The 15,031-nt window shown below is 35.2% G+C and overlaps 2 protein-coding genes across 3 annotated transcripts in view; one reads left to right on the top strand and one right to left on the bottom strand.

Moving 5' to 3' along the window:
* Positions 1 to 8,545, bottom strand: part of LOC101746557 (translocation protein SEC62) — a 24,259-nt gene extending 15,714 nt beyond the window's left edge. The window contains exons 1-3 of the mRNA XM_004924063.4: positions 6,847 to 8,545; positions 4,569 to 5,680; positions 4,027 to 4,147 (exon numbers count right to left, since the gene is read on the bottom strand). Of these exons, the coding sequence (XP_004924120.1) occupies positions 4,027 to 4,062 (36 nt within the window). The 5' untranslated portion in view covers positions 4,063 to 4,147; positions 4,569 to 5,680; positions 6,847 to 8,545. The remainder of the gene's footprint in view (positions 1 to 4,026; positions 4,148 to 4,568; positions 5,681 to 6,846) is intronic.
* Positions 1,663 to 15,031, top strand: part of LOC101737147 (probable serine hydrolase) — a 21,266-nt gene continuing 7,897 nt past the window's right edge. The window contains exon 1 of one of the 2 annotated variants that reach the window (XM_062669663.1): positions 1,663 to 2,231. Coding sequence is in view for 1 of the 2 variants with exons in the window: in XM_004924082.5 (XP_004924139.1) it covers positions 9,111 to 9,147 (37 nt within the window). In the remaining variant the exon portion in view is untranslated. Of the gene's footprint in view, positions 2,232 to 8,797; positions 9,148 to 15,031 lie in introns of those variants that run through there. The other variant, XM_004924082.5, reaches the window with a different exon arrangement.

Genomic DNA, 15,031 nt, shown 5'->3' with positions numbered 1-15,031 from the left:
ATTAGTAAGTCGCAGCCGGTGAAAGTATGCCAATAGGCTATAAGGCTGTGGTACAAATTGATGGCGAACACGATTTTTTTGTATTAATCAAATTAAAACCTTCTAGCCCAGTGGATAAAGATGCTTTTCGCGAGTGCCGATCTAAGAAATAGCACGTGTACCCTCAACCTTAGAGCAGGAATGGTAAAACCGATATCAGCGGTACCAGTAACTTGAAAAGATTTAGATTACGAAGTTAGAATTCAGAAGTGTTTCTTCTTGAGTTGATTGATCGATTAAAATTACATATTCGTATACAGCTTATATAATTTTTTACGATTACCGTATTATCGCTTCAGCTTAGGCAAATTACGCTTTTCAGAGTGTCAATCGTAATTGATGCTTTTAAAGCTCGTCGTTTTTTTGTGAGTTAGGACCTACGTGTAGTATCTATATGGACCGTTTATTTTGAAAGTGGTGTAAGTCCATTTTTGAGAAAAATGAGCTATAACGTAATTCATGCTTAATTTAATGTAATTTTTATATATATAACTAGTCCGTGTTTAATTTCTCAAAAAAATCCCATGTTTTGTACAACTTAAAATCAGTCGGTAAATGAAATTGCATAATCATCGATTATGAAAGTGGTGAAGTCCAATTGACAGAGGTAGGTGACATAGCCAGACCTCATATAATTTGCCTGTATTTTTAAATCAACAAATATAGTAACTTTTAATTTTCTCGAAACAAAAGAAAATGGACTTACACCACTTTCAAAATAAACGGTCCATATATCATTGTTGTATTTTGTTACCTTTTTGTAAACTTCAATTGATTATTGTTATTTCTGTTTAATGTTAATAGTGAACAACTTGTTTCGTTTTTGTTAATCTATTTTTAATATACTATATGGATGTTTTTTAATGTTGGTTTCCCAAATAATTAAACTCACTTGTTTATCTATTATCTCAGTCAACTTAAAATCTCAACCGCAAGTTCCCCACCTTTAGCAATTGACGCATTTTCAAGGGTACATGTTCCATTAATAAATAATTCCGGAAGGATACGTAAAGTCTACATTAACTGAAGCATATTTTAATAATAATTCTTCAGAACCTATAACATACCGATAATCGTAAAAATTCAAAATTTCGTCCTCACTCTAAGCTCTAGGTTAAACATATAACTAAAATAACTCAACATAACTGTATTACGGTAGTTGTTCGTTTTCGATTGCCAAAATTACCAATAATAATTTCATAGATTTCTAACATCAGATTCAACTATTCGTAGTATCAGTAGTTGTATTAAACGTCCCATATGTGAATCTACACATCGGAAATTGTTTTAAATTATAGATTTTAAAATTGTTTGACATAACAAGAAGATGTCCGCGGCTCCACCCTCATTAAATCTGGTATGTTTATATATATATATGAATGTATTTAGAGTTCGAAATTACACTGGAAGGTCGTTTTACTAGATACTAGCGAAGTCAACATAATATATCGTTCTGTCGAATCCATACAAGAACACCAAAAAAACACATTTAATTCGGTCAAACCATTTAGGAGGAATTCACTTACATACATACGGACTAAATAACTATATTATATATCAAGATTATCTTTCTGACTCATAAGCTATGCAACAAAGCTTCATCAAAATCGATCTAGTAGTCTTTGTGTGAAGAGAGCAGCTATGAAAGACCACAGTAATGTTACGCCAGTAAGAGCAACGCCGTCTGTCTTCGAATTGCGGAAGCGAATTTCAAAGGAATTAGTAAAATCGAGAACGCTTGAGAAGTACAACGCCACCTATTATCAAATAGCGGAAACACATGTCGAAACTACTCGACCTGTCAGGAATGTTCTCGATAATTCTAGTGATATCATAACGACTATAAAAGCGTTGCAGAGATGATACGAAGGCAATTAGTAATCGGATCTACTCGAAGCGAAACAGCGAACGGATCACGTGAAGCGAAGCGGTAGAAGTGAATTGAGAATTTTAAAGTGTTTGTTAAATGTTTCAAGTTAAATAGTTTTAATTTGTACTTCAGTGGAAGTTTCATTTATCTCTAACTCCAGCGCGTAACAATATTAAGAAAACGCAATATTACCCGATAGCTGTAACTTCAATGTACAAGTTATGTTATTGGAGATGGGTGAATTATTACACGGCCTACCCGGTGTTATAAGTAAACTGCTGAAGCACGGTGTATAACAGCTGTGACACAAACAAACAAACATGTAAGCAAACAACATTAAAATATATGTATTATTATCTGGCACATCTATGTAAATACCATATCATAACTACTTCTACAGTTGTGTAAAAAGAAGCAATATAGTATGAGGCACTTAGGGAAATTACCAATCATAAAATGTTTACAACGAAATTATAATATAGTTTAGTCACTTGTGTTTTCGTCTTGGCAGTTATTTAGGAGTTCAAAATTGATTCTCGATTCACTTGCGTAACAAAACTAATAGATCTTCCTAAAAAAAAAATCAAACGTAGTGAGAATATTAATGAGCTAAAATGTTTGATTTGAACTTAAGCATAGCTAATATTTATAAAAAATGAATATTAGTGATAAAACTTATGACATTAAGCTAATTTAAGAAACAAAATAATGAATTGTACATGTTATGAGCAACGTCTTATCCTACAGGTTACCACAACAACCAGCTTCACCAGTATTAAATTGAGATACCACAAAACTTATAATAGATTTAAGTTAATTTGATTACCCATAGACTTCGGAAAACTATCGGGGAACATTTATGTGATAAACCATACATTAATCTATGATTAAAAAACTGAATTTTTCTTTAGTTTTTTCATTTTGCAATGTTCATAATGTGAAATTGTTATTGTACATTTTAAAGAAAAACAAAAGCACAAAACAAGTAATAGTCATAAAATAGACTTGAGTTTGTTACTCTGCTTCCTAAGACATTTTTTTTTTTAAACTAGTGCTAGAAGCAAGCTGTATAGACAATTAGCTGATATTTTTTAAATTACTTTTAACTTGATATTAATAATTTGAACAATAGAAATCCCGACCAGTGTAGTGATGTAAATGAGAACTCGAAGCAAAAGATTCTGAGCTAATTAATTTTAAACTACAACTGTGTAATCAGTTTTATTACTCTTGAAGCAGTTGTGATCCTGATGCAGATAGAGAAGATTTAGAAGTAAATAGTGCAGATTCTTTGATTTACATTAATTACAATTTACTGAAATAAAATGGGTTATATTGCTTGAAAATTAGGGATAACTTATGAAGCATGGCATTTACTATTTGTTTCACATGAAACTTTTATCAAATATGACTAATTCAGTTGTAGTGGTGCTTGAATAAGGCAGATACAGTATGGTATTGTGTTTAAAAAGGTTCTGTAGATTTTTTTAGTGATAATAGAAATTAATCTTAATTATTATTAAACCTTAATCTCTAACAAAATAGAGACCCACTACTGAAAACACACTGTGCAATAAATTATATGATAAGTCAAACCTTTTTTCGCTGAAAAAAAAAACAAAATTAAATCATCCATGCATCTATTCATCTTTGGAAAGAAATCTCTATTGCCTTTATTTTTAATTCAAAACTTAAGGGCTTCATAAACTATAAATTCATAAACAAAAGAGACAGAATTAGGCATATTTCTGTTATAATATGTTTAAACTTTACACAAAGGATTACCAAAAATAGCTGACATTCCTGATGTCTGAAGAAACCGAAAACTACGCATGAAAAACACGTCAGATGACCACAAGACGCGCATTACATATGTACAAAATCAATCTTATAAATACCTTTTTAACCACGTCCACAAAATTTTAGGCGTAAGCTATTACTTGTACAAAATTATTAAATATATTTCACGGTATATTAACCTTCCTTTAAGTAAATGTTAAGAAATTCAAACAAAAATCTTGCAAAACTGTGAATCGGTAAAATAACACGGTACGACAATTTTTAACAAGACAAGCGACTTAAGAAATCTTATCATTGAAATTAAAAGTTTTACTCACATCTTTGCGTTTTTTAGTCTTTCTTTTATCAGCCATTGTATGTTAAATTTGCCCACGTATCACAAAACAACAAAACCCAGTTTTCGTATTTCTGACACCGCGCAGCTGACAAAGCTGCTGTTTTTTTTTTTAAGAGATTTTATGACCTGGTAACTGAGACCTTTAAGTCATGTCTTATTTTATTCTATATTCTTAATTTTATGAAAAATGATATTATGGAGTGAAATGAAATGAAAATGATTAATTTGTGACATTAATCAACTAGGATGAAATTAAATGAGATGATATGAGATGAAATCTAATCTCAGTAAAATGGTGGTCATTTACTAAGATTTTTCAGTGGACTTTTTGGAGGATCCCGAGAAGTTACGTCCAGCGGCTTTGTTTCATTTTCCCACATTTGTGCACTTTCACAGATATTAAACGGTTAATAAACCACCATTATTACACATTTAAACCCGAAGAAACACTAAATAGACAAAATAAAACAAATCACACAACTTCACTCCTCGCGTTCCCGCCAAAAAGTCCAAAGCTGCTGTCCTAAATTACTCTCACAGATTATCACTTTACTCTGCCTGACCCTGTTGGCTGCTCTGTACAATTCATAGATTTGATTATTTGATTTTACTATCGGTGCAGCAAAGGGAACAAAATGAAAGCTTTGTTTGTTATATGAAAAGTGAAATGAAATGAATTTAATGAACTATTTAATTTTGGAATGACAATAAATAAAACGAGGTGAACACTATATAATAAGTATCAGATGACATAAAGTCATAGATAATACACTCAGTGATTTTACGTGTCAATTTGGAAATATTTTTATTATGTAAATAGTAACGTTGTATAGTTGTGGGCTTTCTAAAAATATAAATTATGGATATAAGATGTATATATTGTAAATTAAAACAACTATTTATACATAATATATTAATATATGTATATATAAAGTAAGCTATAATACTAACATTCAATATTGTTATTATGTGTTCGTCTTTTTTTCGGTCATGGTGCCGAATCTTCTACGAGATATACCTAAGGGGCATATACCTAAGGGGCACGCGGGGTATGTGGGACTAGACAGTCTATAAATGTTAGTAGACCCAAGAATATTTTTAGGACCCTACCGCACCAAACGACTCCACCTTGCACTATGTCACCCAACGTCCGATCTCCGCCCGGTTAGAGTATGGGGGTTCCCGCGGTCAATATTACAACCAGACTTGTAGCGCCAATCCGAGGGTGCCCGACCGACGGGCCGTCGAGGCGATCTTCAATGACCAACGACGCAGAATTCTGCAGCACAGCGATTAGGTAGTGTCACTAATGTTCCGGGATACCCAGTGGGTGAAAACCAAATGGCGTGTTCGTCTGTTCTAAGTTTACGGTATATAGTTTCACGGATGTATAAACAGAAAATAAATCAAGTGATCTGACTATGCTAGGGTTCAAAACGTTTGCAAAACGTATTTCCCTAGCACGATTTCACGAATTACTTCGACCATGAAGAAATAAATCAAAATAACGTGTAAAAATCATACATAGATTCCTTTTATGTGAAAAGCGTTTTTATAAATTACCATAGAATTTAGAATAAACACTTAATTTTAAGCAAGCATCGCTATATACAATAAATGAAATGTTGGTCATGCTGTCAAAGGGGACGGCCCATTTTAGGCCCAAAGCGGACAATAGATTAGAGAAAAAATACTTAGTGCATTAATTTTGTCATAAATAAATATGCATTTACTTTCTTCCAAATAAGCGCCACTACAGTTTACAATAAGTAGTTTAAAAAAAGTAACTCTATTGAAAAAAACAAGAATTTTATTTTTGCGGGAAAAATATTGCCAGCATCAAAACCTTTTACGTATTAAGTAAACATTTTATGTATATAAAAAAAAAACATATAAATAAATCATTTTAAATATTATCATTAATCAATCGATTTTAATCGATTTTAAGCATATAAAATAACATCAAAGACATACCCATTGGACTTTAACTTGTTACTATAATTGAGACCTTAGAACTTATATCTCAAGGTGGGTGGCGCATTTACGTTGTAGATTTTTGTGGGCTCCAGTAACCACTTAACACCAGGGTGGCTGTGAGATCGTCCACCCATCTAAGCAATAAAAAAAAACTTAACTTGTATTGTTATTTAAATATGTACAACTAAAACAAAATCATAAAAAATAAAATATAATGTGTACTCGTAAAAAAAACATTAAGAAATAAATCAAATATCGGTTATTTAAAAAAATGATCGATATATGAATTTCATGTAATTATTTTTCTTTATACTGACAACACTGATTTTAATCTGACTGACTGACACTTCGCTTGCTGCTTGTGCTTGCGTTCAAAATGGATGTTTTGATTTTTCTTCGATTTATTTTGCTTTTATCAATAACGTTTCATACTACGGCTGAAAACCATTGTGTGAATTGTGGTTTTAACCTGACCGAGATTTAAAACCGTGTATATGCTCTCTTGTGCTATTTTTAGATGATTTACTAATTGTGTATGAAGATGAAGAAAATATAGATATTTAAAGAAGTATGTGTGTTTTTTATACCCTAATAACTACAATTGGATAAAAATACATTAGGAACATCTTAAACATTAAAAAAGAAAAGTTCTTGAGGTATTTATATAGAAAATTAACCTCAAAACGAGTTTTTTTATTTTTATTATATTTTTTATAATAGTGGCGTCAATTTCAATATATTTTTTAGATATCTAATACATTTAAGAATTTGAATCAGTCCATTTTTATAGTAATATTTGATGTCCACGTTGGGCCTAGCACACTATGGAGAGTGGGCATTCCCCTTTATATATCACTGCTTTAATGTAAAATGTTAGCATTTAAGTAGAGATTTTGACAGGAACACGGGTGCGAAGTTATGTGAGTTGTTTTACTTTGTTTATTTAGTATTTCTATTAATGTGTAGTAGCGGTAGTTTACTAACTATCTAACATCTGTGAAATGCTTAAACGTGGGAAAATGAAACAAAGCCACTAGACGCGGTTTCTAGTGTTCTTCCAAAAAGTCCACATAAAAAGTCTAAGTAAACAAACGCCATTTTATTTATTTTATTTCATCCCGTTTCGTTTAATTTCATCCTAATTGATTAAGGTCTCAAATTAATCAACTTCATCTCAATTTCGTTTCATAATATCATTTTTTAACTTAAAACAGATTATACGAAGAAAAATAAGACTTGACTTAAAGATCTTTTTACCCGGCCATTTAATCTTTAAAAAAAAAAGCAGGCTAGTGTAGATACTAAAAAATACACGTGTGGTATTCGTGACTCAATGAATTTGGGCCCCCTTTTTGATTTTCGGATTTTTTTTATTGATGATTTTATTGATATCACTGAAATTTCTATGTGCTTGTTAATATTCAATATCATTAAAAATAACTGAATTTATTAAAACAGCGCTAATCGTACTTTAACGATTAATTGGCCGTCTTCACTGATATTTTTTTGTTGAAGTATTGTTGAAGTTTTCAATATTTTTTTGATCTACTAATTACACAGTATAAACGCACTTGTTAACAAAACGCTAGTAAATACGGCCATTGGCAGCTGACTGACAAAACCGGCCATGCGCAATGTAGGCGTGAGGTGATGGTTTGCTTATTAGATATAAAATAATTAAAAATTGGGAATTTACTTGTTTTTATGATCGGACAATCACCAATAGTTGTCGAACAAACGATAATTGATCTAAATTAACTAATCTGACCGATAAAAATAAAGATATCTAGTAAAGGAGTCTGACTTAAGGGTGATCATTTGTTTAATAATTATAAATACATAAAAGACGAACAAACAATTTTCACATTCGAACATTAACTAACAAACGACGAACAAATAATTAAAAATTAAAAATGAAACCGAAAATCAACAAAAGAAGGGGCCAAATTCACTGAGCCGGCACTCGAGAGCTGTCGTGGTAAAGCTATTGCATATCGTTTTTTATCTACTTATGCAATTATAATTAGACAATAATAAATAAATATTAAAACAATAATAAAATAAGTACATACTATATTTATGAACATTAAATTAACAAAAGCTAAACATTAACTGTCCCCTTCACACTTATAACCTAGACCACGCGAGAGAGAGAGAGATGGGCAGACTTTTCATTCACAGTGTGACGTCACGCCGCGCGCTTATTCACAAACACTAGGTTCAACACATTCGCACAAGCGCAATGTGTGAATGTGTTGAACGAGAGCTACATGGAAGTGGGAATAGAAGGTGATAGGTTTTATTTTCGTTACAGAATTTCTTGATACAGTCGCAGCACTCAAAGCCCACGATAAAAGTTATGCAATAGCTTAAAAATTATATAAACCTATGGTGTCATTATGAACTCCATGCCTTGTTTGTCTATTTGCTTATTGTTTTGTTATTTAGTTTGCTTATTGAGCATGCTAGTATCGATCAGTCGTTTGCAACATGTATAATACAAATACATAAATAAATAGCATACTGAAAACAAGCATGACTATTGCTAGCAAATGTAAACTGTTCATAAACATGCTTGTATTGAGCATACTCAAGAGCTCGCTTTTTAGCATGTTATTTTAGAGTAAGTGTAGCAGTACCTTAATGACAATAATGCGGTGTTATTGATTCTTAAATATTATGTGATATATATATTACCTATGGTCTACAAGGCTGTATGGGCTTAGATCCCTTTGCCTTTCCTAACAAGGAAAAATTGTACAAAAAAAAAAAAATATCTACGGTCTACAATGTTTTAAGTTTTATCACATATCGGAAATTTGCGATCATGTCTATAGATCTAATGTTATCAACATTGATAAAGTTCTTAGCGAGTCAAAATAAGATTGTCGAACAGTGAATATGCAACTTGACTATAGTATTGCAGTGACAGACAACTCTTGAATTTTTACTTGAAATTAATAAAAAATTAATGCTATTTAATATTTAAATTAGTTTTAATTTAGTTCAAAGATAGTCGTTGACCGTTGATCGCGCGCTAGGTCTGTGTTCACTTTTAATTTAAGTGATTTAATTCATAAATAAACAATGGAAGAGAAAACGAATGGATATCAAAACCATGAAGGTAAAAAGTTACGTTACATATTTTATCATGAATTTAGTTATATAATGAAGTAATAGATTGGGAATCTCTTTGTTTATTGCATTAATAAACTTATCAGAGATAGACACGGAAAACTAGTGATCCTATAAGGGTTTTGTCCCTCTGAGATACAAAACTATTTGTAGCCTTCAATATGTTAATATCCTTCAAAGCAATTTATCAGTTTACTAAAATAATTTTCCTACCTAATTTAGGCCTTTGTCTATTTCTAATTCTGTCTATTTAGAGACTTGTGTATTAAAAAATTATGAATTAATGAAAAAAAATTTTCTACACCAAAGCATACATTATTTGAATTTCTACTTGATAGATTTATGTACCACAGTCAAAAGGGTCCAATTAGAATGTGTCTTCCTTGAAATTATTTTGTATGACAGCTTATTAAAGTACTTAAATATATCCAAATTCTTCTTTAAGCACTGAAACCTCATAATTTAGATTTTATGTATAAAATTTTAACATTTTTAATAACTTTCTAAAAAAACATTGTTTATATTGAAAATATTTGTATTGATACTTAATCCTGATCATACTAGACACTAAACAAAAAAAGGAAAATTAATTTAGAAAAAAAAATATACTTCACTGTTTTTGAATATTTATATGATGATTATTAGAATAAATTTTATTTAAATCATTGAGAGTAGAGTTTAAGTTATAGTCCTAAGTTTGTATATTACATACTTTATATATGTTTATTTATTGTATAAGAGAAAAGTGGGCCAATATATATATATATATATATATATGAAGGTATATAAGCAATTTTTGTAAAAAAATATCTAACATTTTACTCATAATATTGAAACTATACGATGCCCGAGCTTCGCTCGGATTTTTTTCTTTGTTGAATAATATAAATAATCTATTCATTTTCTTGGTCTAACCTTAAACCAAACACTCATTGGCTTCAGGTGGCTTAACAACGCCATCTGCTGAAATAGCTTTAGTGTTATTGTGTCTTTAAAGCAGTTAGTTTGAGAAAAATAGTATTATTATTCGCCAATAGATGTTGGGAAGAGTCATAAAGTTGATTAATTGATAAAGTTGATTATTGAAAACACGACTAAAACAACATTTTCTGAAAATAAATCGTAGCTAGATTGATTTATCGCCCCCGAAATCCCCTGTATACTAAATTTTATGAAAATCATTGGAGCCGTTTCCGAGATTCAGATTATATATATATATAAAATAATTGCTCGTTTAAAGGTATAAGATACATACATGCATATTCAATTATTAAATTTGAGAACTTAATTGCTAGTGATATTAGTGAAATCTGATTATCTATAAAATTGTTTAAATCTTTGAGTGTGAAGATATCTATCAAAGGTTAGTGACTTTACTAACCCAATGTTTGCCAGTTGTTAGCATAAAATTGTCAATACATCAATATTTTGCACTAATCAAATCCTCTATCCAGTTGTTAAGTAATAAATTAATCTAGTAAAGTGTTTTGATAATTTTTATCATTGCCAATAGTTCCTGGTGTGAAGATCTTCATTATCTTATCTCTGCTGAATCAACAAAATAAATCCATGATAATTTTTTATTATGATATCTATGAAAGGATATGGATTATTTTTGCTGTCGTAATATTCAACCTTTGAACTGTGTGGCATAATTGTTAATGATCGATTCTTCAATATTGGGATAGTTAGTAGCTGTAGTGTATCTGTAGAGAACAATGTAGATATAAGCCCTTTTTAAAATTAATGTTTTCATGAGTCAGCTCAGGGCTTCAAATAGTATGACCATTCTATGTAACATCAATCTGCTAGCTAGTTAATACACATACAGACAGACAGTTAATAAAGACAGAATAACTCTCAATCGTAATTTAATGAAGGCTTCCGCCTTTTATTCATATATTGCATAGATGGGTGGACGAGCTCAGCCCACCTGGTTTGAAGTGGTTACTGGAGCTCGTAGACATCTACAACGTAAATGCTGCCATTCACCTTGGGATATGAGTTCGAAGGTCTCAGTATAGTTACAAGAGGTTCTTTTATTTTTTTTCGGGCCGGGGGCCGAACCTCCTACGAGGTCCCGGCGCCTAGGGGGCGCGCGGGGTATGTGAGACTCAACGATCTTCAGGTGTTGAGAGCAGATCGCGGGCCCAAGGATTTTAGGGCCCACCCACTAAACGACTCCCCTGCACTCTTACACCCGACGTCCGATCTCCGTCCGGGGTCAGAACCCGTTCAGAGTAGGGGGGTTCCCGCGGTCAACACTACAACCAGACACGCGGCGCCACCCCGAGGACGCCCGACCGACGGGTCGTCGAGGCGATAGTCGACGACCAACGACGTCAGTCTCCGCGGTACGGTGGCCCTACCAGGCCGCCCGGGCGGTGCCGCAGGTGTTCCGGGATACCCCGCAGGGCCAGAACCAGCCTGCCGGGTCGGAACGCGATACACCGCTGACCGGGTTGCTTTTCAACAGTATGTTCGGCGACGACAGCGACGACGAAAATGCGGACCGCATCGCAGTCCGCAGCCGCCGACGCGCCGTCCCGTCCTCCTGGTGCCAGCGCGCTAGAGTGACGGTAGCGTGCGGCGCAGCCTCAACCCCCTTAGGTCGCCCCGTGACCATCACCGGGAGGAGACTGCCTCCTCATAGGGGCTGGAGCTGGACAAACGCCCTCCTCCGGCCCCCGGCCCGACGGCGGCGGCACGGCGCCGAGAGGGAAGAAGAGCTCTCCCTCTCCCGTTCCGCCGCCTCCTTCTGCGAGATGGTGGACTCGCAGAAGTCGAGCATCGCCTGCCAGGACTCGTCGCTGCCGAGCATCGTAGACGGTCGGAAGCGACAAGTCCGGTCCTATTTTTGCAACGAGGACGCGGCGCTGCTCCGCGAAAGCGGGGCAGTACGCGAGCGTGTGCTCCGCCGTGTCCTCGTTGCAGCCACTGCAGTGGTGGCACTTCGGGAGTAGTTACAACGGCTGCCCCAACCTTCAAACCAAAACGCATTACTGCTTCACGGCAGAAATAGGCTGGGTGGTAGTACCTACCCGTACGTACTCACAAGAGGTCCTTAGTATCACGGAGGCCAGTGATATGTTCCTATGTGGAAGCATTCATGCTGTAGTTGTTATGGTCTCTATTGTCAGGCTAGTAGTATGATACCGTGTATGACGTTTCACGCTTACACTATGTACATATTTCTCTGAATTCATTATTCTTATCGTGCATGCACTTTTTTTTTCGGGCCGTGGACGGAGCCTCCAACGAGGTCCCAAGGCCTAGGGAGCGCGCGGGGTATGTTTGACTGGTCCGCAACTGTGAGACCGTGGGCCCAAGGATGTTTTCAGGGCCCTACCCATTAAACTATTCCCGTGCACTCTTCGTCCAAGCGTCCGATCCCCTTCGAGGTCAGAACCCGGTTGAAGTAAGGGGGTTACCGCGGTCAAAACTACAACCAGACAGCACAGCTCACCCCAAGGACGCCCGGCCGACGAAGCCCTGCCGAATACACTCCAGTAACACTACTTTTTTTTTCGGGCCGGGTGCCGAACCTCCTACGAGGTCGCCGGGCCTAGGGGACGCGCGGGGTATATGGGACTTGACGCGGGCCCAAAGATATTTTAGAGCCCTACCGTACTAAACGATTCCCCTGCACTCTTACATCTGACGTCCGGGTCAGAACCCGGTCGGAGTAAGGGGGTTCCCGCGGTCAACATTACAACCAGACACGCGGCGCCACACCGAGCACGCCCGACCGGCTGGTTGTTGAAGCGATAGTCGACGAACAACGACGCCGATCTCCGCGTTACGGCGGCCCTACCAGGCCGTCCGGGCGATGCCGCTGGTGTTCCAGGATATCCCGCTGGGTCAGAACCAGCCTGCTGGGTCGGAACGCTATGCACCGCTGACCGGGTTGCGCTTCCACAGTATGTGCGATGACGACAACGCGGACCGCATCGCAAGCCGCAGCCGTCGACGCGTCGTCCCATCTTCCTGGTGCCAACGAGCTAGAGTGACGGTAGGGTACGGCGCAGCCTCAACCCCCTCAGATCGCCTCGTGACCAACACCGGGAGGAGACTGCCCCCTTATATCTAATAAGACATTACCTTAACCCCGGTTTCTCATGAACCTGAAATTTATGTTTGCATACTTACATATCTGTATGTACATATTTGCTTTATAAAGTTATAACCTTTACTGAGATTGCTATAATAGTAAAAAAAAGCCATGTTTTGCTATGTATTTGTAATCAACATGAAGTATAATTATGCTACATGTAAAAAATCCTAATTAAATTACAATGAATTTGATAATTTAATTGGAATTTTTTACTCAATGTTTTTAGTTTTTTTTGACGGTATTTAAAACTACTCTTTTCTCACAATGATTATGAAACAGGAATTGTTTCATTTAAATTTTTTAACTAAATTATCATGTAACATTTAATGTAAATGTAAATTAATATTTAAAATTGAACAATTATAATGAGTTTTTTGTTAACGAAACCAGAAGGTCAAGGGTGTATAACGTGAAGTAACAAATGGTAAATTACTAACATAAATTCTACACTACGTTTGATTTACGTCTATGGATTTTTGATTTTGCTGTCTGGGAAGGAGAGCTTACGATTTACCTTGTATTAAGTGGTTACTGGAGCCTGTATAATAAATAGGTCTAAGCTATCTCAAAAATGAATAGTAGTCAAACTCGTTGAAGAGTTCGACATGACAATTAACATTTGTCCACTCATTTTCCCGCATCATTGTATATCCAGCAGTCGCATCGATCCGGTGGTAAATGCGAAGTACCTGACCTTGACGTCAGTGACTGACGCCACGTTGTTTTTACAAATGATGACGTCAGCGACGTAGGTAGGAAGAAAAAATCTCGTGTATTATAGAATTTTTAAAGTATCTCTTAGGCTATATTTTTTTTATCTTTGATAAGATTAGTTGGTATTCGGTTCAGAATGAAATTACTCCAGTCTGGATTTGAGCGTTATACAAAAGGAGTATCGAGCAAAATTTCGCTCATTGCTTAATAATGTATAGGGACATATTCTAGTTTAGTCATACTTATTTGACAAACTGATTTGATAAATGAACAAACCCTGAGTTTTTTGTCAATTGTATCGGCGATGAAACTGCATCCCAAATCGATGGTAAAGTTATGACGATATAAGAGCGCTTTTAAAGGCTTATTTAAGTAGAAACGTTTGATTTTTAACTCTTGAGTAGGTTATTGTAATAATTTCAAATTTGAAAGTATTTGAAAGTCGTCGTGACCTAAAGGTGCATTCGTATCTAGCGATGCACCGGTGTTCAAATCCCGCAGGCCATTACCAATATTTGTAATGAAATACGTACTTAACAAATGTTCACGATTGACTGCCACGGTAAAGGAATTGACATCTTGTAATAAAAATCAAATCCGTATAATTATAATTTGCATAATTTCTGGTGGTAGGACGTCTTGTGAGTCCGCATGAGTGGGTAGCACCACTCTGCCTATTTCTGCTGTAAACCAGTGATGCGTTTCGGTTTGAAGGATGGGGTAGCCGTTGTTGTAACCACTTAACATTAGGTGAGTCGTGAATTCGTTCAGCCAGATAAGCAATAAAAAATAAAAATTCAAAAACGGTACAGAAATACGGACAATGGTAGTGTCTCTTTTGAGGCCTCATATTGCGTATATTATTAAAAAAAAACATGAAAAACCTTAGTAATCATTGATGATATTATTATGTTTTATGAGCAAAACTTCTATAAACTGCGTCGTGCCAATTCTTATCGCCGCGACCTTTAAGTTTGGCTTCCGTTTTTTTAAATAATCACTTGATCAAAGTCTACGTTATTCACTTACTCTATCTTATATCGAT

Source organism: Bombyx mori, chromosome 8, assembly GCF_030269925.1.
Source record: "Bombyx mori chromosome 8, ASM3026992v2".
Taxonomy (NCBI): Eukaryota; Metazoa; Arthropoda; class Insecta; order Lepidoptera; family Bombycidae; genus Bombyx; species Bombyx mori.
Note: the sequence above shows the minus strand (reverse complement) of the source record. Positions and strands in the feature narration are given on the sequence as shown.